The following is a 27705-nucleotide window of genomic DNA, read 5'->3' as shown; positions in this document are numbered from 1 at the left end:
GTGATGGGGAACTGGGATTTCAGATGAATGTCCTCATTTGTTTGTTCAGTTGACTGTAACTGATATGAACGATGATGTAACTGATGCTGTCCCACCTTTATCAATGTGTGACTGCTCTCAATGGATCTGAGAGTCAGGTGGAATCTCTGCCAACAACAGAACCCAGAAAATGGATGAACCAACAATACTTCACCAGATCGGAGACATTTACTACCCTGCTCTTGCTGTTCTTGGCATTTTCGGTAAGGCAATTAACTCTTTCATGTCCTAGATAACCGCTCAGGCATTTCCCAGTTTTGTCATTTGTTTTTAAGAGTGAGTTTTGTTTTCCACTATGTGGATTTGATGATTCTTAACAAAACCTGATGAAAGTCTCTCTTATTCTCGTTTGTTCTACATGTGACAATTCTGTTGAGTGAATCAAAGTATTTGTGCTCATGGTCTGCCCCACATGGAGTAGTGGGGCTTGCTCAGAAGCTCATTTGATCCTAGCAGATCATAGGGCTGCTGTCTCATGAGAGAGATAAGTGGCAGTGGATTAACCTGAGGGTCACCACACCTCATGTGAGGGGAAGAGGTTAAGAAGGTGGAGTCCTTTGTGGTAACCACAGCTGGTGCAGGAATTGAACACATGTTGTTGGAATCAGTCTACATTGTGGACCAGCTCTATAGCCAAATGAGCTAACTGACCCTTTCGGTCCTTGACTGCCAGTATATTTCTCCATCACGGTACTAACACCGTTATCAGATTGTTATTTGCGATCTGCACAGATTAGCTGCTCAGCTTCCTGTGATATAACAGTGACCTCAGAGCAAATAGCATTGCACTGGCTGAAAATAACTTTGGACTGACTTGACGTTGTGAGTGCTGCTATCTAAATGGAAGGTCTTTTGTCTGTTCCACATAATTCCTCACAAAGTAGTGGGGTCTTTGTGACTCAGCTCCATAAGTCCCTGTGTCTGTTAAATTCAAGGTTGACATTACCTTATACATTAGCATCATGAGTTGCAATTCCTTGTCTCTGTCATCATTATCTGTATCCCTTGAAATTTGTGTCCCTACCTGGATACAGAGTTGCAAGTGGATTGTTATGTTTCATTAGATAAAATGTTGCAACGAAAGTGTGGTACTGACAAGTTTCTCAGCTTTTCACTGTGCCCATTTTTTACTGAGATGGTGCAATAGGGAGCTGTGTCTTTACATTTAGCACTGACTTAAATGAGATGGGAACAGAGAATTTGAAAGGAACATTCATTTCTTAAGGACGGAGGGAGGGGTAGAACTGTGGCAAATGGAATTTGGCAAGGAAGGTTATGAGAGTTCTCAATGGAGTCAAACTCAGAAATGTAGATAAACAGAGAGAAATTAATTGAAATGCAGTATTCATGAAAAGCTCAAGACCATCAAATTTTATAATGGATGCTGCTATGTATTTCAAAGTCTGGCTGGAATAGAAAGGAGTGACATATTACAGCTGGACAGTACACCAATTGAAACTCATTTGGTTTATTGGAGTCTATAAAGCAGTGAAGTACAGGAGTTGGGATGTCACGTTGTGGCTGTACATGATATTGGTGAGGCCACTTTTGGTATAGTGCATTCAATTCTGTTCAGCATGGATGAGTTGCACTGAAAGGTCTGGTTCCACACTGTACAAATCCATGAGTCTATGTTTTAAATCATCTCCCTTGATGCAAACCAAAATAGAGTAGCCTCGAGATGGAAATGGTACAAAATATGTACAGCAAGAGTCAAAGTGGTTTCATACTAACTCATCCCAGAGACAAACATATTTGACTTTCTTGTTATGGAACAAACACTCAAGTTGAAACTTTTCCAAAGTTAAGTGGCAGTTTTAATGGCTGTGGTGTAGGTGATGGTACATTGTCCTTCATTGAGAACCTGGGTTTAAAAGCAGAGGAAAAATACATTTTAGCTTTTAGTTCTGTGAAGAAGTTTGGTGTTTTGAAAACAAAGGTCAGAAAGTTGTTTTGGCCAGTGGTCTAAATTCTGATTTTCCAAGAAACCATGTGACTTATTTTAAGTGACTTAATCAGCTCCATGTCGAATTAATTGTTGAATGTTCACTAAATTGGTTTTTATGACCCACAGAAACAGATGGTCAGGGTTATTTGTGTGTTGAGTTCAAAAGAGAAGTCAGCTTTGTAGTTTGTTGCAATCTCCAGGCCGTGAGAGTACAGTTTGTAGCAATCTCCAGGCTGTCAGAGTACAGTTTGTAGCAATCTCCAGGCTGTGAGAGTACAGTTTGTTGCAATCGCCAGGCTGTGGGAGTGCAGTTTGTAGCAATCTCCAGGCTGAGAGAGTAAAGTTTGTAGCAATCTCCAGGCTGAGTAGTACAGTTTGTAGCAATCTCCAGGCTGTGGGAGTGCAGTTTGTAGCAATCTCCAGGCTGAGAGAGCACAGTTTGTAGCAATCTCCAGGCTGTGGGAGTGCAGTTTGTAGCAATCTCCAGGCTGAGAGAGTACAGTTTGTAGCAATCTCCAGGCTGTGAGAGTACAGTTTGTAGCAATCTCCAGGCTGTGGGATTACACTTTGTAGCAATCTCCAGGCTGTGGGAGTACAGTTTGTAGCAATCTCCAGGCTGCGAGAGTACAGTTTGTAGCAATCTCCAGACTGAGAGAGAACAGTTTGTAGCAATCTCCAGGCTGTGAGAGTACAGTTTGTAGCAATCTCCAGGTTGTGAGAGTACAGTTTGAAGCAAACTCCAGACTGAGAGAGTACAGTTTGAAGCAATCTCCAGGCTGTGAGAGTACAGTTTGTAGCAATCTCCAGGCTGTGAGAGTACAGTTTGTAGCAAACTCCAGGTTGTGAGAGTACAGTTTGTAGCAATCTCCAGGCTGAGAGAGTACAGTTTGAAGCAATTTCCAGACTGAGAGAGTACAGTTTGAAGCAATCTCCAGGCTGTGAGAGTACAGTTTGTAGCAATCTCCAGACTGAGAGAGTACAGTTTGTAGCAATCTCCAGACTGTGGGAGTACAGTTTGTAGCAATCTCCAGACTGAGAGAGTACAGTTTGTAGCAATCTCCAGGTTGTGAGAGTACAGTTTGTAGCAATCTCCAGGCTGTGAGAGTACAGTTTGTAGCAATCTCCAGACTGTGGGAGTACAGTTTGTAGCAATCTCCAGACTGAGAGAGTACAGTTTGTAGCAATCTCCAGGTTGTGAGAGTACAGTTTGTAGCAATCTCCAGGCTGTGAGAGTACAGTTTGAAGCAATCTCCAGACTGAGAGAGTACAGTTTGAAGCAATCTCCAGGCTGTGAGAGTACAGTTTGTAGCAATCTCCAGACTGAGAGAGTACAGTTTGTAGCAATCTCCAGGTTGTGAGAGTACAGTTTGTAGCAATCTCCAGGCTGTGAGAGTACAGTTTGTAGCAATCTCCAGACTGAGAGAGTACAGTTTGTAGCAATCTCCAGGCTGAGAGAGTACAGTTTGTAGCAATCTCCAGGCTGTGAGAGTACAGTTTGAAGCAATCTCCAGGCTGTGGGAGTACAGTTTGTAGCAATCTCCAGGCTGTGAGAGTACAGTTTGTAGCAATCTCCAGGCTGTGGGAGTACAGTTTGAAGCAATCTCCAGACTGTGGGAGTACAGTTTGTAGCAATCTCCAGGCTGTGAGAGTACAGTTTGTAGCAATCTCCAGGCTGAGAGAGTACAGTTTGAAGCAATCTCCAGACTGTGGGAGTACAGTTTGTAGCAATCTCCAGGCTGTGAGAGTACAGTTTGTAGCAATCTCCAGGTTGAGAGAGTACAGTTTGAAGCAATCTCCAGGCTGTGGGAGTACAGTTTGTAGCAAGCTCCAGACTGAGAGAGTACAGTTTGTAGCAATCTCCAGGCTGTCAGAGAACAGTTTGTAGCAATCTCCAGGCAGTGAGAGTACAGTTTGTTGCAATCTCCAGGCTGTGGGAGTACAGTTTGTAGCAATCTCCAGGCTGTGAGAGTACAGTTTGTAGCAATCTCCAGGCTGAGGGAGTACAGTTTGTAGCAATCTCCAGATTGTGGGAGTACAGTTTGTAGCAATCTCCAGGCTGTGGGAGTACAGTTTGTAGCAATCTCCAGGCTGAGGAGTACAGTTTGTAGCAATCTCCAGGCTGAGTAGTACAGTTTGTAGCAATCTCCAGGCTGTGGGATTACAGTTTGTAGCAATCTCCAGGCTGAGAGAGTACAGTTTGTATCGATCTCCAGGCTGTGGGAGTACAGTTTGTAGCAATCTCCAGGCTGTGAGAGTACAGTTTGTAGCAATCTCCAGACTGCGAGAGTACAGTTTGTAGCAATCTCCAGGCTGTGGGAGTACAGTTTGTAGCAATCTCCAGGCTGTGGGAGTACAGTTTGTAGCAATCTCCAGACTTCGAGAGTACAGATTGTAGCAAACTCCAGGCTGTGGGATTACAGTTTGTAGCAATCTCCAGGCTGTGGGAGTACAGTTTGTAGCAATCTCCAGACTGAGAGAGTACAGTTTGTAGCAAACTCCAGGCTGTGGGATTACAGTTTGTAGCAATCTCAAGGCTGAGAGAGTACAGTTTGTAGCAATCTCCAGGCTGTGGGATTACAGTTTGTAGCAATCTCCAGGCTGTGGGATTACAGTTTGTAGCAATCTCCAGGCTGTGAGAGTACAGTTTGTAGCAATCTCCAGGCTGTGGGAGTACAATTTGTAGCAATCTCCAGACTGCGAGAGTACAGTTTGTAGCAAACTCCAGGCTGTGGGATTACAGTTTGTAGCAATCTCCAGGCTGAGAGAGTACAGTTTGTAGCAATCTCCAGGCTGTGGGATTACAGTTTGTAGCAATCTCCAGGCTGTGGGATTACAGTTTGTAGCAATCTCCAGGCTGTGAGAGTACAGTTTGTAGCAATCTCCCGGCAGTGGGAGTACAGTTTGTAGCAATCTCCAGGCTGTGGGATTACAGTTTGTAGCAATCTCCAGGCTGTGAGAGTACAGTTTGTAGCAATCTCCAGGCTGTGGGAGTACAGTTTGTAGCAATCTCCAGGCTGTGGGAGTACAGTTTGTAGCAATCTCCAGACTGCGAGAGTACAGTTTGTAGCAAACTCCAGGCTGTGGGATTACAGTTTGTAGCAATCTCCAGGCTGTGAGAGTACAGTTTGTAGCAATCTCCAGACTGTGGGATTACAGTTTGTAGCAATCTCCAGGCTGTGGGAGTACAGTTTGTAGCAATCTCCAGGCTGTGGGAGTACAGTTTGTAGCAATCTCCAGGCTGTGGGAGTACAGTTTGTAGCAATCTCCAGGCAGTGGGACTACAGTTTGTAGCAATCTCCAGGCTGTGAGAGTACAGTTTGTAGCAATCTCCAGGCTGTGAGAGTACAGTTTGAAGCAATCTCCAGAGTGTGGGAGTACAGTTTGTAGCAATCTCCATGCTGAGAGAGTACAGTTTGTAGCAATCTCCAGGCTGTGGGATTACAGTTTGTAGCAATCTCCAGGCTGTGGGATTACAGTTTGTAGCAATCTCCAGGCTGTGAGAGTACAGTTTGTAGCAATCTCCAGGCTGTGGGAGTACAGTTTGTAGCAATCTCCAGGCTGTGGGCGTACAGTTTGTAGCAATCTCCAGACTGTGGGAGTACAGTTTGTAGCAATCTCCAGGCTGTGGGAGTACAGTTTGTAGCAATCTCCAGGCTGTGGGAGTACAGTTTGTAGCAATCTCCAGGCAGTGGGACTACAGTTTGTAGCAATCTCCAGGCTGTGAGAGTACAGTTTGTAGCAATCTCCAGGCTGTGAGAGTACAGTTTGAAGCAATCTCCAGAGTGTGGGAGTACAGTTTGTAGCAATCTCCATGCTGAGAGAGTACAGTTTGTAGCAATCTCCAGGCTGTGGGATTACAGTTTGTAGCAATCTCCAGGCTGTGGGATTACAGTTTGTAGCAATCTCCAGGCTGTGAGAGTACAGTTTGTAGCAATCTCCAGGCTGTGGGAGTACAGTTTGTAGCAATCTCCAGGCTGTGGGCGTACAGTTTGTAGCAATCTCCAGACTGCGAGAGTACAGTTTGTAGCAAACTCCAGGCTGTGGGATTACAGTTTGTAGCAATCTCCAGGCTGAGAGAGTACAGTTTGTAGCAATCTCCAGGCTGTGGGATTACAGTTTGTAGCAATCTCCAGGCTGTGGGATTACAGTTTGTAGCAATCTCCAGGCTGTGAGAGTACAGTTTGTAGCAATCTCCCGGCAGTGGGACTACAGTTTGTAGCAATCTCCAGGCTGTTGGTGTACAGTTTGTAGCAATCTCCCGGCAGTGGGACTACAGTTTGTAGCAATCTCCAGGCTGTGGGAGTACAGTTTGTAGCAATCTCCAGGCAGTGGGACTACAGTTTGTAGCAATCTCCAGGCTGTGAGAGTACAGTTTGTAGCAATCTCAAGACTGAGGAGTACAGTTTGTCGCAATCTGCAGGCTGTGAGAGTACTGTTTGTAGCAATCTCCAGGCTGAGAGAGTACAGTTTGAAGCAATCTCCAGAGTGTGGGAGTACAGTTTGTAGCAATCTCCAGGCTGTGAGAGTACAGTTTGTAGCAATCTCCAGGCTGAGAGAGTACAGTTTGAAGCAATCTCCAGAGTGTGGGAGTACAGTTTGAAGCAATCTCCAGGCTGTGAGAGTACAGTTTGTAGCAATCTCCAGACTGTGGGAGTACAGTTTGTAGCAATCTCCAGGCTGTGGGAGTACAGTTTGTAGCAATCTCCAGGCTGAGGAGTACAGTTTGTAGCAATCTCCAGGCTGAGTAGTACAGTTTGTAGCAATCTCAAGGCTGTGGGATTACAGTTTGTAGCAATCTCCAGGCTGAGAGAGTACAGATTGTATCGATCTCCAGGCTGTGGGAGTACAGTTTGTAGCAATCTCCAGGCTGTGAGAGTACAGTTTGTAGCAATCTCCAGACTGCGAGAGTACAGTTTGTAGCAATCTCCAGGCTGTGGGAGTACAGTTTGTAGCAATCTCCAGGCTGTGGGAGTACAGTTTGTAGCAATCTCCAGACTGCGAGAGTACAGTTTGTAGCAAACTCCAGACTGTGGGAGTACAGTTTGTAGCAATCTCCAGGCTGTCAGAGTACAGTTTGTAGCAATCTCCAGGCAGTGAGAGTACAGTTTGTAGCAATCTCCAGGCTGTGGGAGTACAGTTTGTAGCAATCTCCAGGCTGTGAGAGTACAGTTTGTAGCAATCTCCAGGCTGTGGGAGTACAGTTTGTAGCAATCTCCAGACTGTGGGAGTACAGTTTGTAGCAATCTCCAGGCTGTGGGAGTACAGTTTGTAGCAATCTCCAGGCTGAGGAGTACAGTTTGTAGCAATCTCTAGGCTGAGTAGTACAGTTTGTAGCAATCTCCAGGCTGTGGGATTACAGTTTGTAGCAATCTCCAGGCTGAGAGAGTACAGTTTGTATCGATCTCCAGGCTGTGGGAGTACAGTTTGTAGCAATCTCCAGGCTGTGAGAGTACAGTTTGTAGCAATCTCCAGACTGCGAGAGTACAGTTTGTAGCAATCTCCAGGCAGTGAGAGTACAGTTTGTAGCAATCTCCAGACTGCGAGAGTACAGTTTGTAGCAATCTCCAGGCAGTGAGAGTACAGTTTGTAGCAATCTCCAGGCTGTGAGAGTACAGTTTGTAGCAATCTCCAGACTGCGAGAGTACAGTTTGTAGCAATCTCCAGGCTGTGAGAGTACAGTTTGTAGCAATCTCCAGGCTGTGAGAGTACAGTTTGTAGCAATCTCCAGACTGCGAGAGTACAGTTTGTAGCAATCTCCAGTCTGTGGGAGTACAGTTTGTAGCAATCTCCAGGCTTCGAGAGTACAGTTTGTAGCAATCTCCAGACTGAGAGAGAACAGTTTGTAGCAATCTCCAGGCTGTGAGAGTACAGTTTGAAGCAAACTCTAGACTGAGAGAGTACAGTTTGAAGCAATCTCCAGGCTGTGAGAGTACAGTTTGTAGCAATCTCCAGGTTGTGAGAGTACAGTTTGTAGCAATCTCCAGACTGAGAGAGTACAGTTTGTAGCAATCTCCAGACTGAGAGAGAACAGTTTGTAGCAATCTCCAGACTGTGAGAGTACAGTTTGTAGCAAACTCCAGGTTGTGAGAGTACAGTTTGTAGCAATCTCCAGGCTGAGAGAGTACAGTTTGTAGCAATCTCCAGACTGAGAGAGTACAGTTTGTAGCAATCTCCAGACTGAGGAGAACAGTTTGTAGCAATCTCCAGGCTGTGAGAGTACAGTTTGTAGCAATCTCCAGGTTGTGAGAGTACAGTTTGTAGCAATCTCCAGGCTGTGAGAGTACAGTTTGAAGCAATCTCCAGACTGAGAGAGAACAGTTTGTAGCAATCTCCAGGCTGTGAGAGTACAGTTTGAAGCAATTTCCAGACTGTGGGAGTACAGTTTGTAGCAATCTCCAGACTGAGAGAGTACAGTTTGTAGCAATCTCCAGGCTGTGAGAGTACAGTTTGTAGCAATCTCCAGGTTGTGAGAGTACAGTTTGTAGCAATCTCGAGACTGAGAGAGTACAGTTTGTAGCAATCTCCAGACTGAGAGAGAACAGTTTGTAGCAATCTCCAGGCTGTGAGAGTACAGTTTGAAGCAATCTCCAGGCTGTGGGAGTACAGTTTGAAGCAATCTCCAGGCTGTGGGAGTACAGTTTGTAGCAATCTCCAGGTTGTGAGAGTACAGTTTGAAGCAATCTCCAGACTGAGAGAGTACAGTTTGAAGCAATCTCCAGGCTGTGAGAGTACAGTTTGTAGCAATCTCCAGACTGAGAGAGTACAGTTTGTAGCAATCTCCAGGCTGTGAGAGTACAGTTTGTAGCAATCTCCAGACTGAGAGAGTACAGTTTGTAGCAATCTCCAGGCTGTGAGAGTACAGTTTGTAGCAATCTCCAGGCTGTGAGAGTACAGTTTGTAGCAATCTCCAGGTTGTGAGAGTACAGTTTGTAGCAATCTCCAGGCTGTGAGAGTACAGTTTGAAGCAATCTCCAGACTGTGGGAGTACAGTTTGTAGCAATCTCCAGGCTGTGAGACTACAGTTTGTAGCAATCTCCAGACTGAGAGAGTACAGTTTGTAGCAATCTCCAGGCTGAGAGAGTACAGTTTGTAGCAATCTCCAGGCTGTGAGAGTACAGTTTGAAGCAATCTGCAGACTGAGAGAGTACAGTTTGTAGCAATCTCCAGGCAGTGAGAGTACAGTTTGTAGCAATCTCCAGGCTGTGGGAGTACAGTTTGTAGCAATCTCCAGACTGTGGGAGTACAGTTTGTAGCAATCTCCAGGCTGTGGGAGTACAGTTTGTAGCAATCTCCAGGCTGAGGAGTACAGTTTGTAGCAATCTCTAGGCTGAGTAGTACAGTTTGTAGCAATCTCCAGGCTGTGAGAGTACAGTTTGTAGCAATCTCCAGACTGCGAGAGTACAGTTTGTAGCAATCTCCAGACTGCGAGAGTACAGTTTGTAGCAATCTCCAGGCTGTGGGATTACAGTTTGTAGCAATCTCCAGGCTGTGAGAGTACAGTTTGTAGCAATCTGCAGGCTGTGGGAGTACAGTTTGTAGCAATCTCCAGGCTGTGGGAGTACAGTTTGTAGCAATCTCCAGACTGCGAGAGTACAGTTTGTAGCAATCTCCAGGCTGTGGGAGTACAGTTTGTAGCAATCTCCAGACTGCGAGAGTACAGTTTGTAGCAAACTCCAGGCTGTGGGATTACAGTTTGTAGCAATCTCCAGGCTGAGAGAGTACAGTTTGTAGCAATCTCCAGGCTGTGGGATTACAGTTTGTAGCAATCTCCAGGCTGTGGGATTACAGTTTGTAGCAATCTCCAGGCTGTGAGAGTACAGTTTGTAGCAATCTCCAGGCTGTGGGAGTACAGTTTGTAGCAATCTCCCGGCAGTGGGACTACAGTTTGTCGCAATCTCCAGGCTGTGAGAGTACTGTTTGTAGCAATCTCCAGGCTGAGAGAGTACAGTTTGAAGCAATCTCCAGAGTGTGGGAGTACAGTTTGTAGCAATCTCCAGGCTGTGAGAGTACAGTTTGTAGCAATCAACAGGCTGAGAGAGTACAGTTTGAAGCAATCTCCAGGCTGTGGGAGTACAGTTTGTAGCAAGCTCCAGACTGAGAGAGTACAGTTTGTAGCAATCTCCAGGCTGTCAGAGTACAGTTTGTAGCAATCTCCAGGCAGTGAGAGTACAGTTTGTAGCAATCTCCAGGCTGTGGGAGTACAGTTTGTAGCAATCTCCAGGCTGTGAGAGTACAGTTTGTAGCAATCTCCAGGCTGTGGGAGTACAGTTTGTAGCAATCTCCAGACTGTGGGAGTACAGTTTGTAGCAATCTCCAGGCTGTGGGAGTACAGTTTGTAGCAATCTCCAGGCTGAGGAGTACAGTTTGTAGCAATCTCCAGGCTGAGTAGTACAGTTTGTAGCAATCTCCAGGCTGTGGGATTACAGTTTGTAGCAATCTCCAGGCTGAGAGAGTACAGTTTGTATCGTTTTTCCAGGCTGTGGGAGTACAGTTTGTAGCAATCTCCAGGCTGTGAGAGTACAGTTTGTAGCAATCTCCAGACTGCGAGAGTACAGTTTGTAGCAATCTCCAGGCTGTGGGAGTACAGTTTGTAGCAATCTCCAGGCTGTGAGAGTACAGTTTGTAGCAATCTCCAGACTGCGATAGTACAGTTTGTAGCAATCTCCAGACTGTGGGAGTACAGTTTGTAGCAATCTCCAGGCTGTGGGAGTACAGTTTGTAGCAATCTCCAGGCTGTGGGAGTACAGTTTGTAGCAATCTCCAGGCTGAGAGAGTACAGTTTGTAGCAATCTCCAGGCTGTGGGATTACAGTTTGTAGCAATCTCCAGGCTGTGGGATTACAGTTTGTAGCAATCTCCAGGCTGTGAGAGTACAGTTTGTAGCAATCTCCAGGCTGTGGGAGTACAGTTTGTAGCAATCTCCAGGCTGTGGGAGTACAGTTTGTAGCAATCTCCAGACTGCGAGAGTACAGTTTGTAGCAAACTCCAGGCTGTGGGAGTACAGTTTGTAGCAATCTCCAGGCTGTGGGAGTACAGTTTGTAGCAATCTCCAGACTGCGAGAGTACAGTTTGTAGCAAACTCCAGGCTGTGGGAGTACAGTTTGTAGCAATCTCCAGGCTGTGGGATTACAGTTTGTAGCAATCTCCAGGCTGAGAGAGTACAGTTTGTAGCAATCTCCAGGCTGTGGGATTACAGTTTGTAGCAATCTCCAGGCTGTGGGATTACAGTTTGTAGCAATCTCCAGGCTGTGAGAGTACAGTTTGTAGCAATCTCCAGGCTGTGGGAGTACAGTTTGTCGCAATCTCCCGGCAGTGGGACTCCAGTTTGTAGCAATCTCCAGGCTGTTGGTGTACAGTTTGTAGCAATCTCAAGACTGAGGAGTACAGTTTGTAGCAATCTGCAGGCTGTGAGAGTACTGTTTGTAGCAATCTCCAGGCTGAGAGAGTACAGTTTGAAGCAATCTCCAGAGTGTGGGAGTACAGTTTGTAGCAATCTCCAGGCTGTGAGAGTACAGTTTGTAGCAATCAACAGGCTGAGAGAGTACAGTTTGAAGCAATCTCCAGGCTGTGGGAGTACAGTTTGTAGCAAGCTCCAGACTGAGAGAGTACAGTTTGTAGCAATCTCCAGGCTGTCAGAGTACAGTTTGTAGCAATCTCCAGGCAGTGAGAGTACAGTTTGTAGCAATCTACAGGCTGTGGGAGTACAGTTTGTAGCAATCTCCAGGCTGTGAGAGTACAGTTTGTAGCAATCTCCAGACTGCGAGAGTACAGTTTGTAGCAATCTCCAGGCTGTGGGAGTACAGTTTGTAGCAATCTCCAGGCTGTGGGAGTACAGTTTGTAGCAATCTCCAGGCTGAGAGAGTACAGTTTGTAGCAATCTCCAGGCTGTGGGATTACAGTTTGTAGCAATCTCCAGGCTGTGAGAGTACAGTTTGTAGCAATCTCCAGGCTGTGGGAGTACAGTTTGTAGCAATCTCCAGGCTGTGGGAGTACAGTTTGTAGCAATCTCCAGACTGCGAGAGTACAGTTTGTAGCAAACTCCAGGCTGTGGTAGACAGTTTGTAGCAATCTCCAGACTGCGAGCCTACAGTTTGTAGCAATCTCCAGGCTGTCAGAGTACAGTTTGTAGCAATCTCCAGGCAGTCAGAGTACAGTTTGTAGCAATCTCCAGGCTGTGGGAGTACAGTTTGTAGCAATCTCCAGGCTGTGGGAGTACAGTTTGTAGCAATCTCCAGGCTGTGAGAGTACAGTTTGTAGCAATCTCCAGGCTGTGAGAGTACAGTTTGTAGCAATCTCCAGGCTGAGAGAGTACAGTTTGAAGCAATCTCCAGTCTGTGGGAGTACAGTTTGTAGCAATCTCCAGGCTGAGTAGTACAGTTTGTAGCAATCTCCAGGCTGTGGGAGTACAGTTTGTAGCAATCTCCAGACTGTGGGATTACAGTTTGTAGCAATCTCCAGGCTGAGAGAGTACAGTTTGTAGCAATCTCCAGGCTGTGGGATTACAGTTTGTAGCAATCTCCAGGCTGTGGGAGTACAGTTTGTAGCAATCTCCAGGCTGATAGAGTACAGTTTGTAGCAATCTCCAGGCTGTGGGATTACAGTTTGTAGCAAACTCCAGACTGAGAGAGTACAGTTTGTAGCAATCTCCAGACTGAGAGAGTACAGTTTGTAGCAATCTCCAGGCTGAGGAGTACAGTTTGTAGCAATCTCCAGACTGTGAGAGTACAGTTTGTAGCAATCTCCAGGCTGTGGGAGTACAGTTTGTAGCAATCTCCAGGCTGTGAGAGTACAGTTTGTAGCAATCTCCAGGCTGTGAGAGTACAGTTTGTAGCAATCTCCAGGCTGAGAGAGTACAGTTTGAAGCAATCTCCAGGCTGTGGGAGTACAGTTTGTAGCAAGCTCCAGACTGAGAGAGTACAGTTTGTAGCAATCTCCAGGCTGTCAGAGTACAGTTTGTAGCAATCTCCAGGCTGTGGGAGTACAGTTTGTAGCAATCTCAAGGCTGTGGGATTACAGTTTGTAGCAATCTCCAGGCTGTGGGAGTACAGTTTGTAGCAATCTCCAGGCTGTGGGATTACAGTTTGTAGCAATCTCCAGGCTGTGGGATTACAGTTTGTAGCAATCTCCAGGCTGTGAGAGTACAGTTTGAAGCAATCTCCAGGCTGTGAGAGTACAGTTTGTAGCAATCTCCAGGCTGTGGGCGTACAGTTTGTAGCAATCTCCAGGCTGTGGGAGTACAGTTTGTAGCAATCTCCAGGCTGTGGTAGTACAGTTTGTAGCAATCTCCAGGCTGTGGGAGTACAGTTTGTAGCAATCTCCAGACTGCGAGAGTACAGTTTGTAGCAAACTCCAGGCTGTGGGATTACAGTTTGTAGCAATCTCCAGGCTGAGAGAGTACAGTTTGTAGCAATCTCCAGGCTGTGGGATTACAATTTGTAGCAATCTCCAGGCTGTGGGAGTACAGTTTGTAGCAAGCTCCAGACTGAGAGAGTACAGTTTGTAGCAATCTCCAGGCTGTCAGAGTACAGTTTGTAGCAATCTCCAGGCAGTGAGAGTACAGTTTGTAGCAATCTCCAGGCTGTGGGAGTACAGTTTGTAGCAATCTCCAGGCTGTGAGAGTACAGTTTGTAGCAATCTCCAGGCTGTGGGAGGACAGTTTGTAGCAATCTCCAGACTGTGGGAGTACAGTTTGTAGCAATCTCCAGGCTGTGGGAGTACAGTTTGTAGCAATCTCCAGGCTGAGGAGTACAGTTTGTAGCAATCTCCAGGCTGAGTAGTACAGTTTGTAGCAATCTCCAGGCTGTGGGAGTACAGTTTGTAGCAATCTCCAGGCTGTGAGAGTACAGTTTGTAGCAATCTCCAGACTGCGAGAGTACAGTTTGTAGCAATCTCCAGGCTGTGGGAGTACAGTTTGTAGCAATCTCCAGGCTGTGGGAGTACAGTTTGTAGCAATCTCCAGACTGCGAGAGTACAGTTTGTAGCAAACTCCAGGCTGTGGGATTACAGTTTGTAGCAATCTCCAGGCTGAGAGAGTACAGCTTGTAGCAATCTCCAGGCTGAGAGAGTACAGTTTGTAGCAATCTCCAGGCTGTGGGATTACAGTTTGTAGCAATCTCCAGGCTGTGGCATTACAGTTTGTAGCAATCTCCAGGCTGTGAGAGTACAGTTTGTAGCAATCTCCAGGCTGTGGGACTAATGTTTGTAGCAATCTCCAGGCTGTGGGAGTACAGTTTGTAGCAATCTCCAGGCTGTGGGAGTACAGTTTGTAGCAATCTCCAGGCTGAGAGAGTACAGTTTGTAGCAATCTCCAGGCTGTGGGATTACAGTTTGTAGCAATCTCCAGGCTGTGGCATTACAGTTTGTAGCAATCTCCAGGCTGTGGGAGTACAGTTTGTAGCAATCTCCAGGCTGTGAGAGTACAGTTTGTAGCAATCTCCAGACTGCGAGAGTACAGTTTGTAGCAAACTCCAGGCTGTGGGATTACAGTTTGTAGCAATCTCCAGGCTGTGAGAGTACAGTTTGTAGCAATCTCCAGGCTGAGAGAGTACAGTTTGTAGCAATCTCCAGGCTGTGGGATTACAGTTTGTAGCAATCTCCAGGCTGTGGCATTACAGTTTGTAGCAATCACCAGGCTGTGAGAGTACAGTTTGTAGCAATCTCCAGGCTGTGGGAGTACAGTTTGTAGCAATCTCCAGGCTGTGGGAGTACAGTTTGTAGCAATCTCCAGACTGCGAGAGTACAGTTTGTAGCAAACTCCAGGCTGTGGGAGTACAGTTTGTAGCAATCTCCATGCTGTGGGAGTACAGTTTGTAGCAATCTCCAGACTGCGAGAGTACAGTTTGTAGCAAACTCCAGGCTGTGGGATTACAGTTTGTAGCAATCTCCAGGCTGTGGGATTACAGTTTGTAGCAATCTCCAGGCTGTGAGAGTACAGTTTGTAGCAATCTCCAGGCTGTGGGAGTACAGTTTGTAGCAATCTCCAGGCTGTGAGAGTACAGTTTGTAGCAATCTCCAGGCTGTGGGAGTACAGTTTGTAGCAATCTCCCGGCAGTGGGACTACAGTTTGTAGCAATCTCCAGGCTGTGGGAGTACAGTTTGTAGCAATCTCCAGGCTGTGGGAGTACAGTTTGTAGCAATCTCCAGGCAGTGGGACTACAGTTTGTAGCAATCTCCAGGCTGTGAGAGTACAGTTTGTAGCAATCTCAAGACTGAGGAGTACAGTTTGTAGCAATCTCCAGGCTGAGAGAGTACAGTTTGAAGCAATCTCCAGACTGTGGGAGTACAGTTTGTAGCAATCTCCAGGCAGTGAGAGTACAGTTTGTAGCAATCTCCAGGCTGTGGGAGCACAGTTTTTAGCAATCTCCAGGCTGTGGGAGTACAGTTTGTAGCAATCTCCAGGCAGTGAGAGTACAGTTTGTAGCAATCTCCAGGCTGTGGGAGTACAGTTTGTAGCAATCTCCAGGCTGTGAGAGTACAGTTTGTAGCAATCTCCAGGCTGTGAGAGTACAGTTTGTAGCAATCTCCAGGCTGAGAGAGTACAGTTTGAAGCAATCTCCAGTCTGTGGGAGTACAGTTTGTAGCAATCTCCAGGCTGAGTAGTACAGTTTGTAGCAATCTCCAGGCTGTGGGAGTACAGTTTGTAGCAATCTCCAGACTGTGGGATTACAGTTTGTAGCAATCTCCAGGCTGAGAGAGTACAGTTTGTAGCAATCTCCAGGCTGTGGGATTACAGTTTGTAGCAATCTCCAGGCTGTGGTAGTACAGTTTGTAGCAATCTCCAGGCTGATAGAGTACAGTTTGTAGCAATCTCCAGGTTGTGGGATTACAGTTTGTAGCAATCTCCAGGCTGTGGGAGTACAGTTTGTAGCAAGCTCCAGACTGAGAGAGTACAGTTTGTAGCAATCTCCAGACTGAGAGAGTACAGTTTGTAGCAATCTCCAGGCTGAGGAGTACAGTTTGTAGCAATCTCCAGAATGTGAGAGTACAGTTTGTAGCAATCTCCAGGCTGTGGGAGTACAGTTTGTAGCAATCTCCAGGCTGTGAGAGTACAGTTTGTAGCAATCTCCAGGCTGTGAGAGTACAGTTTGTAGCAATCTCCAGGCTGAGAGAGTACAGTTTGAAGCAATCTCCAGGCTGTGGGAGTACAGTTTGTAGCAAGCTCCAGACTGAGAGAGTACAGTTTGTAGCAATCTCCAGGCTGTCAGAGTACAGTTTGTAGCAAACTCCAGGCTGTGGGAGTACAGTTTGTAGCAATCTCAAGGCTGTGGGATTACAGTTTGTAGCAATCTCCAGGCTGTGGGAGTACAGTTTGTAGCAATCTCCAGGCTGTGGGATTACAGTTTGTAGCAATCTCCAGGCTGTGGGATTACAGTTTGTAGCAATCTCCAGGCTGTGAGAGTACAGTTTGAAGCAATCTCCAGGCTGTGAGAGTACAGTTTGTAGCAATCTCCAGGCTGTGGGCGTACAGTTTGTAGCAATCTCCAGGCTGTGGGAGTACAGTTTGTAGCAATCTCCAGACTGTGGTAGTACAGTTTGTAGCAATCTCCAGGCTGTGGGAGTACAGTTTGTAGCAATCTCCAGACTGCGAGAGTACAGTTTGTAGCAAACTCCAGGCTGTGGGATTACAGTTTGTAGCAATCTCCAGGCTGAGAGAGTACAGTTTGTAGCAATCTCCAGGCTGTGGGATTACAATTTGAAGCAATCTCCAGGCTGTGGGAGTACAGTTTGTAGCAAGCTCCAGACTGAGAGAGTACAGTTTGTAGCAATCTCCAGGCTGTCAGAGTACAGTTTGTAGCAATCTCCAGGCAGTGAGAGTACAGTTTGTAGCAATCTCCAGGCTGTGGGAGTACAGTTTGTAGCAATCTCCAGGCTGTGAGAGTACAGTTTGTAGCAATCTCCAGGCTGTGGGAGGACAGTTTGTAGCAATCTCCAGACTGTGGGAGTACAGTTTGTAGCAATCTCCAGGCTGAGGAGTACAGTTTGTAGCAATCTCCAGGCTGAGTAGTACAGTTTGTAGCAATCTCCAGGCTGTGGGATTACAGTTTGTAGCAATCTCCAGGCTGAGAGAGTACAGTTTGTATCGATCTCCAGGCTGTGGGAGTACAGTTTGTAGCAATCTCCAGGCTGTGAGAGTACAGTTTGTAGCAATCTCCAGACTGCGAGAGTACAGTTTGTAGCAATCTCCAGGCTGTGGGAGTACAGTTTGTAGCAATCTCCAGGCTGTGGGAGTACAGTTTGTAGCAATCTCCAGACTGCGAGAGTACAGTTTGTAGCAAACTCCAGGCTGTGGGATTACAGTTTGTAGCAATCTCCAGGCTGAGAGAGTACAGCTTGTAGCAATCTCCAGGCTGAGAGAGTACAGTTTGTAGCAATCTCCAGGCTGTGGGATTACAGTTTGTAGCAATCTCCAGGCTGTGGCATTACAGTTTGTAGCAATCTCCAGGCTGTGAGAGTACAGTTTGTAGCAATCTCCAGGCTGTGGGACTACTGTTTGTAGCAATCTCCAGGCTGTGGGAGTACAGTTTGTAGCAATCTCCAGGCTGTGGGAGTACAGTTTGTAGCAATCTCCAGGCTGAGAGAGTACAGTTTGTAGCAATCTCCAGGCTGTGGAATTACAGTTTGTAGCAATCTCCAGGCTGTGGCATTACAGTTTGTAGCAATCTCCAGGCTGTGGGAGTACAGTTTGTAGCAATCTCCAGGCTGTGAGAGTACAGTTTGTAGCAATCTCCAGACTGCGAGAGTACAGTTTGTAGCAAACTCCAGGCTGTGGGATTACAGTTTGTAGCAATCTCCAGGCTGTGAGAGTACAGTTTGTAGCAATCTCCAGGCTGAGAGAGTACAGTTTGTAGCAATCTCCAGGCTGTGGGATTACAGTTTGTAGCAATCTCCAGGCTGTGGTATTACAGTTTGTAGCAATCTCCAGGCTGTGAGAGTACAGTTTGTAGCAATCTCCAGGCTGTGGGAGTACAGTTTGTAGCAATCTCCAGGCTGCGAGAGTACAGTTTGTAGCAAACTCCAGGCTGTGGGAGTACAGTTTGTAGCAATCTCCAGGCTGTGAGAGTACAGTTTGTAGCAATCTCCATGCTGTGGGAGTACAGTTTGTAGCAATCTCCAGACTGCGAGAGTACAGTTTGTAGCAAACTCCAGGCTGTGGGATTACAGTTTGTAGCAATCTCCAGGCTGTGGGATTACAGTTTGTAGCAATCTCCAGGCTGTGAGAGTACAGTTTGTAGCAATCTCCAGGCTGTGGGAGTACAGTTTGTAGCAATCTCCAGGCTGTGAGAGTACAGTTTGTAGCAAACTCCAGGCTGTGGGAGTACAGTTTGTAGCAATCTCCAGGCTGTGGGAGTACAGTTTGTAGCAATCTCCAGACTGCGAGAGTACAGTTTGTAGCAAACTCCAGGCTGTGGGAGTACAGTTTGTAGCAATCTCCAGGCTGTGGGAGTACAGTTTGTAGCAATCTCCAGACTGCGAGAGTACAGTTTGTAGCAAACTCCAGGCTGTGGGAGTACAGTTTGTAGCAATCTCCAGGCTGTGGGATTACAGTTTGTAGCAATCTCCAGACTGTGGGAGTACAGTTTGTAGCAATCTCCAGGCTGAGGAGTACAGTTTGTAGCAATCTCCAGGCTGTGAGAGTACAGTTTGTAGCAATCTCCAGGCTGTGGGAGTACAGTTTGTAGCAATCTGCAGACTGCGAGAATACAGTTTGTAGCAAACTCCAGGCTGTGGTAGTACAGTTTGTAGCAATCTCCAGGCTGTGGGAGTACAGTTTGTAGCAATCTCCAGACTGTGGGAGTACAGTTTGTAGCAATCTCCAGGCTGAGGAGTACAGTTTGTAGCAATCTCCAGGCTGTGAGAGTACAGTTTGTAGCAATCTCCAGGCTGTGGGAGTACAGTTTGTAGCAATCTCCAGACTGAGAGAGTACAGTTTGTAGCAATCTCCAGACTGCGAGAGTACAGTTTGTAGCAAACTCCAGGCTGTGGTAGTACAGTTTGTAGCAATCTCCAGGCTGAGAGAGTACAGTTTGTAGCAATCTCCAGGCTGTGGGAGTACAGTTTGTAGCAATCTCCAGGCTGAGGAGTACAGTTTGTAGCAATCTCCAGGCTGAGTAGTACAGTTTGTAGCAATCTCCAGGCTGTGGGATTACAGTTTGTAGCAATCTCCAGGCTGAGAGAGTACAATTTGTATCGATCTCCAGGCTGTGGGAGTACAGTTTGTAGCAATCTCCAGGCTGTGAGAGTACAGTTTGTAGCAATCTCCAGGCTGTGGCATTACAGTTTGTAGCAATCTCCAGGCTGTGGGAGTACAGTTTGTAGCAATCTCCAGGCTGTGGGAGTACAGTTTGTAGCAATCTCCAGACTGCGAGAGTACAGTTTGTAGCAAACTCCAGGATGTGGGAGTACAGTTTGTAGCAATCTCCAGGCTGTGGGAGTACAGTTTGTCGCAATCTCCGGACTGCGAGAGTACAGTTTGTAGCAAACTCCAGGCTGTGGGATTACAGTTTGTAGCAATCTCCAGGCTGAGAGAGTACAGTTTGTAGCAATCTCCAGGCTGTGGGATTACAGTTTGTAGCAATCTCCAGGCTGTGGGATTACAGTTTGTAGCAATCTCCAGGCTGTGAGAGTACAGTTTGTAGCAATCTCCAGGCTGTGGGAGTACAGTTTGTAGCAATCTCCAGGCTGTGGGAGTACAGTTTGTAGCAATCTCCAGACTGCGAGAGTACAGTTTGTAGCAAACTCCAGGCTGTGAGAGTACAGTTTGTAGCAATCTCCAGGCTGAGAGAGTACAGTTTGTAGCAATCTCCAGGCTGTGGGATTACAGTTTGTAGCAATCTCCAGGCTGTGGGATTACAGTTTGTCGCAATCTCCAGGCTGTGAGAGTACAGTTTGTAGCAATCTCCCGGCAGTGGGACTACAGTTTGTAGCAATCTCCAGGCTGTTGGTGTACAGTTTGTAGCAATCTCCAGGCTGTGGGAGTACAGTTTGTAGCAATATCCAGGCAGTAGGACTACAGTTTGTAGCAATCTCCAGGCTGTAAGAGTACAGTTTGTAGCAATCTCCAGGCTGTGAGAGTACAGTTTGTAGCAATCTCCAGAGTGTGGGAGTACAGTTTGTAGCAATCTCCCGGCAGTGGGACTACAGTTTGTAGCAATCTCCAGGCTGTTGGTGTACAGTTTGTAGCAATCTCCAGGCTGTGGGAGTACAGTTTGTAGCAATATCCAGGCAGTAGGACTACAGTTTGTAGCAATCTCCAGGCTGTAAGAGTACAGTTTGTAGCAATCTCCAGGCTGTGAGAGTACAGTTTGTAGCAATCTCCAGAGTGTGGGAGTACAGTTTGTAGCAATCTCCAGGCTGAGAGTACAGTTTGTAGCAATCTCAAGACTGAGGAGTACAGTTTGTAGCAATCTCCAGGCTGTGAGAGTACTGTTTGTCGCAATCTCCAGGCTGTGGGAGTACAGTTTGTAGCAATCTCCAGACTGAGGAGTACAGTTTGTAGCAATCTCCAGGCTGTGGGAGTACAGTTTGTAGCAATCTCCAGACTGAGGAGTACAGTTTGTAGCAATCTCCAGCCTGTGGGAGTACAGTTTGTAGCAATCTCCAGGCTGTGGGAGTACAGTTTGTAGCAATCTCCAGGCTGAGGAGTACAGTTTGTAGCAATCTCCAGGCTGTGGGAGTACAGTTTGTAGCAATCTCCAGGCTGTGGGAGTACAGTTTGTAGCAATCTCCAGGCTGTGAGAGTACTGTTTGAAGTAATCTCCAGACTGAGAGAGTACAGTTTGTAGCAATCTCCAGGCTGTGGGATTACCGTTTGTAGCAATCTCCAGACTGTGAGAGTATTGTTTGCCGGAATCTCTAATCTGTAGGATTTGGCTGCACCCTCCAAGCTGTCAGAATTGGAAATAGGTTTCCAGGCTAGCAATGCTAGAAAGGGGACTGAAGCTGCTTCAGCAGTCCAAGGGGAAAGGCTGGGAAGAGTAAAGAGTTACAATTGAATTACTGTAAAGGATGCTGCTGTTTATGCTAAGTGCCTCCTAAATTTCCTCACAAATATGCAGATTTATATTTTACACATTTTGTAGAATAAACTCATGTTTCTTAAAAACAAACTGAAATATAAAACCAATGACTATCGACATAGGTATCACTCTGACTTCCAAATTGCCGATGATGAACATCAACTAGAATCATATTGACACTGAGAAAGGGGGAGCTAGTCTTGGTTTTGCCCAGGAGCACATACTATCAGAGTCAGTCTGAGAGAGTTAAATGAAGAAGCCCCACCAGAGCTCCAGTTTGGTGGACAAAGGGACTATTTCCAGGTCAATCACCAAGCAGAAAACCAATGAGCGCAGATTATCCATTCAGAGAAAAAGGCTTGTGAAGCATTAGAGACCACAGATTCACTGAGGGTATTTTCCTACTGGAAGGGCAATGGATTACATTCAAAGGGTTAAGTGAAGAGGACTTGGTCAAAAGTCACTGGAAGATTCACCCAGTTGTGGCAGAGAGAAGAGACCCTGTTAAACCTGGGAGATGAAAGAAGATATTCCTGGGAATGCGCCCAGTGAAGTTATCTGGGTAGAACTTATTGGGATTGTACTATAAGCCCCACAAAAGTCAGCAGGAAATTGAGAAGCAAATTTGTAAGGAGATCTCAGATATCTGTAAGAATGCTAAGATAGTAATGGTGGGGATTTTAATGTTCCAAACATAGATGGGGCTATCATGATGTTAAGGGCTTGCATGGGGAGTGTGCACAAGAAAATCTTCTCATTCAAGATTAGATTAGATTAAATTATATTACTTAAAGTTTAGAAATAGGCCCTTCAGCCCAACAAGTCTACACCGACCCTCCAAAGAGAAACCCATTCAGACCCATTCCCCTACATTTACCCCTTCACCTTACACTACAGGCAATTTAGCATGACCAATTCACCTAACCTGCACATTTTTGGACTGTGGGAGGAAACCCACGCAGACACGGGGAGAATGTGCAAACTCCACACAGACAGTTGCCTGATGCGGGAATTGAACCCGGGTCTCTGGCGCTGTGCGGCAGCAGACCTAACCACTGTGCCACACAAAAAAAAACCCTTAAATCAATCACCAACCCTAACGCAACACTGCAAACATCACTGGCTCGCTCATCTCAGCAGTACTCTTGGTTAGGGTGGGGATTGAACCCACAACCTTGGTATTATTAGCACCACACTGTAACCATCTGAGCTAGCCATCCAATGCTGCTGCTGTACCTACTGGAGAAGGAACAAGATTTGACCTTCTCTTTGGAATTAGTCAGGGCAAGTGACTACGGAGTACTTTGGGACCAGTGGTCATAATTGCCCCTGTTTTGAAATTGTTATGGAAAAGGATAGACCTGTTCCAAAATTTAAAATTCGAAATTGACGTAAAGCCAATTTTAACAATTTTTGGCAAAACTTTTCACAAGCTGATTGGGAGAGGCTGACTGCAGGTAAAGGGACTGTTAAAAAGTAGAAGGACTTCAAAAATGAAATAATGAGAGTCCAAAGGCAATCTGTTCCTGTTAGTGTGAAGCGCAAGACTGGTTGGGGTAGGGAATGCTGGATGCCTGGAGAAATTGATGCTCTGGTCAAGAAAAAGAAGGAGGCATATAGCAGGTATAGACAGACAGGATCAAGTGAGTCCCTCGTGGAGTGTAGGGGCAGTCAGAATATACTCAAGAAGGAAATCAGGAGGGGGAAAGGGGACATGTGCTAGCTTTGGCAAGTAGGGTTAAGGAGATTCTCCAAATGCATGAAGGGGAAAAGAGTAACTCTGGAGAGAGTCAGATCCCTTAAAGATTAACAAGGCCATTTGTGTGCAGAACTGCAGGAGATGGGTGAGGTACGAAATGAGTATTTTGCATCAGTATTTACTGTGAAGAAGGATATGGAAACTAATGAATTTGGATAAATAAAGAGTAATATCTTGACATCATATTACAGAGCAGGTGCTGATGGACATCTTGAAGCATATAAACGTGGAATAATCTCTGGGACCTGATCAGGTGTATTCCAGAACTTTATGTGAAGCTAGCGAAGTGATTGCTGGACCCCTTGCTGAGATGTTTGTATCATTGACAGCCACAGGTGAGGTGCTGGATGACTGGAGGGCAGCTAAAGTGGTGCCATTATTTAAGGAAGGTGGTAAGGAAAAGCCATGGAACTGTAGACCGGTCAGCCTGATGTGAATGGTGGGCATTTCGTTCGAGGGGTTTCTGAGGGACAGGACTTACATGTGTTTGGAAAGGCAAGGATTCATTAGGAATAGTCAACATGGGTTTGTCTGAGGGAAATAGTGTCTCCCGAACTTGATTGACCTATTAAAAGAAGTAACAAAGAATCTTGATGAAGGCAGAGCAGTGGACATTGTCAACGTGGACTTCAGTAAGGAGTTTGACAAGGTACCATATGATAGATTGGTTAGCAAGGTTAGCTCACATGGAATCCTGGGAGAGCTCACCAGTCAGATACAAAATTGGCTTGAGGGTAGGAGACAGAGGGTGATGGGATGGTGGAGGCTTGTTTTTCGGACTGACGGTCAGGGACCAGACGGTGTTCCACAAGCAATAGTGCTGTGTCCATTGCTTTTTATCATTTATTTATAGATTATTTGCAGATGAGTATAGGAGGAATGATTGGTAAGTTAGCAGATGACAACAAATTGATGGTGTAGTAGTCGGTATCTTAAAGTTTATCTCAGAATACAATGGGACTTGATCAGATGGGCCGATAGGTCGAGAAGTGACAGATGTACTTTAATTTAGATAAATGTGAGGTGTTGCGTTTTAAAAATGCCGATTAATATAGGACTTGAACAGTTAAAGATAGTGTCCTGGGGAGTGCCAAACAAAGAGACCAATGACCTTGGGTTCATATTTCCTTGAAGGTGGAGTGGCAGGTAGACTGAATAGTGAAGAAGGCATTTGGGCATTTGGTGCATTTGGAGAATTGGTCAGTGCATTAAGTATCGGAGTTGGGAGGTCATGTTGCATCTGTACAGGACATTGGTTAGCCCCCTTTTGGATAACTGCATTCAGTTCTGGTCTCCCTGAAAGAGGAAAGATTTTGTTTCACTTGAAACAGTTCAGAAAAGATTACATGGATGTTGCCAGGGTTGGAGGTTTGGAGGTTTGAGCTATAGGGAGAGGCTGAATAGGCTGGAGTTATTTTCCTTAGAGCATTGGAAGCTGTAGGGTGACCTTATAGAGATTTATAAAATCATGTGGGCCATGGATAGGGTGAATAGCCAAGGTCTTTCTTCCAGGGATGGAGAGTCCAAGACTAGAGGGCTTAGGTCTAAGGTATGAAGGGAAAAAATTAAAAGGGTCCTAAGTGGCAACCTTTTCATGCAGTGGGTGGTGCATGTATTAAATGAGCTGTCAGAGGAAGTGGTGGATGCTGGTAAAGTTCCCACATTGGGAAGGGAGCTGGATAGGGAGATGAACAGGAAGAGTTTAGAGGGATATGGGCCAAATGCTGGCAAATGGGACTGGGTTAATTTAGGATATCTGGCCGGCATTGATGAATTGGACCAAAAAGTCCGTTTCGCTACTGAAAATCTCTATGACCTCTATGACTCTATTAAGTCCAAGTCAACATTTTTGGAAAGAAGGCTGTGTAAAGAATGATCATAGTGTGGGGTTTTCAGTGATGAAAAGTTGAGAGAGGATGTCTTTATTGTAATCGAGTGTATTATGTTTCTGCACAGGAATGTTTAGCCAATATTAATATTTTCCATTTGTTGCAGTGAACATCTGAAAACATAACATCTTGCCAGGTGATCATTTGAGTTTGTTGCTGGGATTTTCTAAAAAGTGATCTGTCTCTATGAAGATCAAAACAATGCATGTATTGGGCCTGATTGTGGTGTATTATAAAATCATGAGAATGATTATGAGTAATAAAAAGGCGATGGAAAGATTCAGTGGACTGAACTTTTATTCTCTTGCACTTTTAAGTCAAAGATGCCATATACTTGATGATTTTTAAGATGAGAAAATTATTTGCTATAGTTTTCAAGTATTTCTGTTAGTCTGAAGGGGTAGAACTACGGGACTCAAAATTATATAGCAACATTGTTTGAGATGTGTCAAGAGGCAGTCTTTAAATAAGATGATATCTTGAATTCACTCTTTCTTAATCTGTTAAGGAAAGGTCCATTGTAAGTTTCAAAATAGTATTAATATTCTTAGCTAACAATATTTAAGATTTGCAGAGTTGAGGTCGATAAAAATAGGAAAGATATTGATCAGTCATAGTAAATTGAATAGAAGAATAAACCCTGGTCTGCTGACTGGCTAGCCTATCTTTTAAAGCATCCAGGATTTGATTTAATTGCCATGTTCTAGGAGTATCCCTAATAATCTTGTTTTCTCTATCCATTTCAGTTAACTCAGTGGCAATTCTGATCCTTTCTCAAGGAAGGTGTGGACTCTCTAAGTGTATCACTCTCTACTTGGTAGCCATGGCAGTGGCAGATCTACAAGTCGTTTTCACTGATGTGATACTGTTTACAATTATTTCTATTCATTTCCCAGGTACTTACTTGGACAGTACTCCTGTAGAATCATTCTGTCATGTTTTACTCTCCATAGCTACAGACATTTCAGTCTGGTTTACTGTCACTTTCACCTTCGATCGATTTATTGCAATTTGTTCTCAGACGTTTAAGGCAAGATATTGCACAGAGAAGACTGCAACTGTGGTCACTGCAACATTAAGTGTCCTGTTCTGCCTGAAAAACATTCCTTGGTACTTTGCATTTGAACCTGAATATATAATTGACAATGTGCCCTGGGGAGTTACACCATCACTGTCCTTTCACACCAGTGCTTCTTGGATAGCATTTCAATACATCTGTATTATTTTAACCCCTTTCCTCCCATTCATTCTGATTTTACTGCTCAATGCTCTGACTGTCAGACACATTTTAGTGACCAGCAGAATCCGCAGGAAGCTACTGGATCACAGCAAGAGAGAGAATCACACTGACCCAGAGATGGAGAGCCGCAGGAAATCCGTCATTTTACTCTTCACTATCTCAGGCAGTTTTATACTGTTATGGATGACAAATGTTGTGTATTTCCTTTATTGGCGAATTAGCAACACTTATTACTACACAGGTCCCCATGATCCTGCGTATATCACTGAACAATCAGGCTACATGCTGCAGCTTTTGAGTACCTGCACCAACACCTGTATTTATGCAGTGACCCAGACTAAATTCAGAGAGCAGCTGAAGAATGCAGTCCAATACCCAGTCACTGTAATTGGCAAATTATTTCATCAATCAACGTGGAGCAACTAGAATCAGAGCTGTCAATCTATCACTGACTCTAAACTCTGACACTCCTTCTTTCCTTCTTAATCTCCTTTATCAAATTATCTTCAATTTATGTTTTGTCTGCATGTGGTATCTATTACATGAGTTGTTGAATAAATGGACTCTGGACATTTTTAAGTTTTAAAACTGTTTTCAATCTGAAGGGTTTATGTGAAATGGACTCCTTATTCAGTTACTCCAGAAAATCCATTTGGATTAGTTCTTTCATAACCAGAACATTGGTTGGGTATATACACTGAATAAGCAATACCCTTCAAATCCAAACATCGAGTCCAATCAAACAAACAGGTTGGAATGGAGCAGATATTTTCCAACCTGCTCATAACACTGGACCAAGGGCTGGAAAATAAGATTCGAATAGTTCATAGTTTCTGACTGGCGCAGCCTCAATATGCTAAAGAGCTTTATCTGTTAATGATTGGTGGCGCGTGGGTATCACTGGCTGGGCCAGAATTTATTGCCCACCCCCTAGTTGCCCTTCAGAAGGTGGTGGTGAGCTGCCTTCTTGAACCACAGCCGTCCATGTACTATGGGTTGACCCACAATATCATTAAGGAGGGAATTTCAAGATTTTGACCCAGTGACAATGAAGGAACTGTGATATATTTCCAAGTCAGGGCTGGTGAGTGTTGGAGGGGAACGTGCAGGGGGTGGTGTTCCCTCTGCTGCCACTGAATGTCTGAGCTGTGGATCTCAATGATTCCGGGACTTTCTTGTTACAATCATAAAAAAACAAGATATTGTGAAGTCCTTGTAAACCCTAGTGCACCCTTTAAACAACAGCAGACCGGGACGTATCAGCACGTCTGACAGGAGTGTGGTGGTTTGCAGAGGCTCTTCATGAATAAATGTTAAGTTTCTAGTTTTGGTAAAACCTGTCTGATCCATGTTACTACACACAAACAGCAAGGAATTATTGGGCAGTTGTTCCCTCCATTGGGTCGGACTGGGACTGGGGTCACAGTTTAAGAATAAAAGATTTCCCTTTAAGACTGAGAACAAGAGTTTTTTCACATGGCTGTTCATCTGTGAATTATAAGAATTCCGACAGTTTGGAAAAAGGCCAACTAAGTGTGTTGTTCACACCAATGGTGTATCTCTGGAGAACATGGGATGTTTGAACTGTGCAGTTTGAAAGGATTGATTTGAGGTCTTTAATAAGATGACTTCGACCAAATTGAATGTATCAAAATAATGTAAGTTCCCTTTTAAAATGTACAATCCCATAAATGGATAATGCATCAATGTGTCATCTGTCTTTGGTGATGGTCAGTGACAATATTGTCCAGAATATCAAGAGGACAGTCTGTGCTTCAAATTACACCACAATCTCTCTCCTGACCAACAGTGTAT

General features: G+C 45.3%; 1 protein-coding gene across 1 annotated transcript; it reads left to right on the top strand.

The window, feature by feature from the left end:
* Positions 1-23640: 23640 nt before the first annotated feature.
* LOC148149457 (putative G protein-coupled receptor 139) lies at positions 23641-26316 on the top strand. Its single transcript, XM_087990220.1, has 2 exons — positions 23641-23647; positions 25358-26316. Exons 1-2 carry the CDS (start codon positions 23641-23643, stop codon positions 26314-26316), a joined length of 966 nt encoding a protein of 321 aa, XP_087846346.1.
* Positions 26317-27705: the final 1389 nt, after the last annotated feature.

This window comes from Chiloscyllium plagiosum, unplaced genomic scaffold, assembly GCF_037043375.1.
Source record: "Chiloscyllium plagiosum isolate Xiang-an unplaced genomic scaffold, Cpla_swu_hap1 HiC_scaffold_8, whole genome shotgun sequence".
In the NCBI taxonomy this organism is placed as follows: domain Eukaryota; kingdom Metazoa; phylum Chordata; class Chondrichthyes; order Orectolobiformes; family Hemiscylliidae; genus Chiloscyllium; species Chiloscyllium plagiosum.
This window is presented reverse-complemented; position numbering and strand designations above follow the sequence as displayed.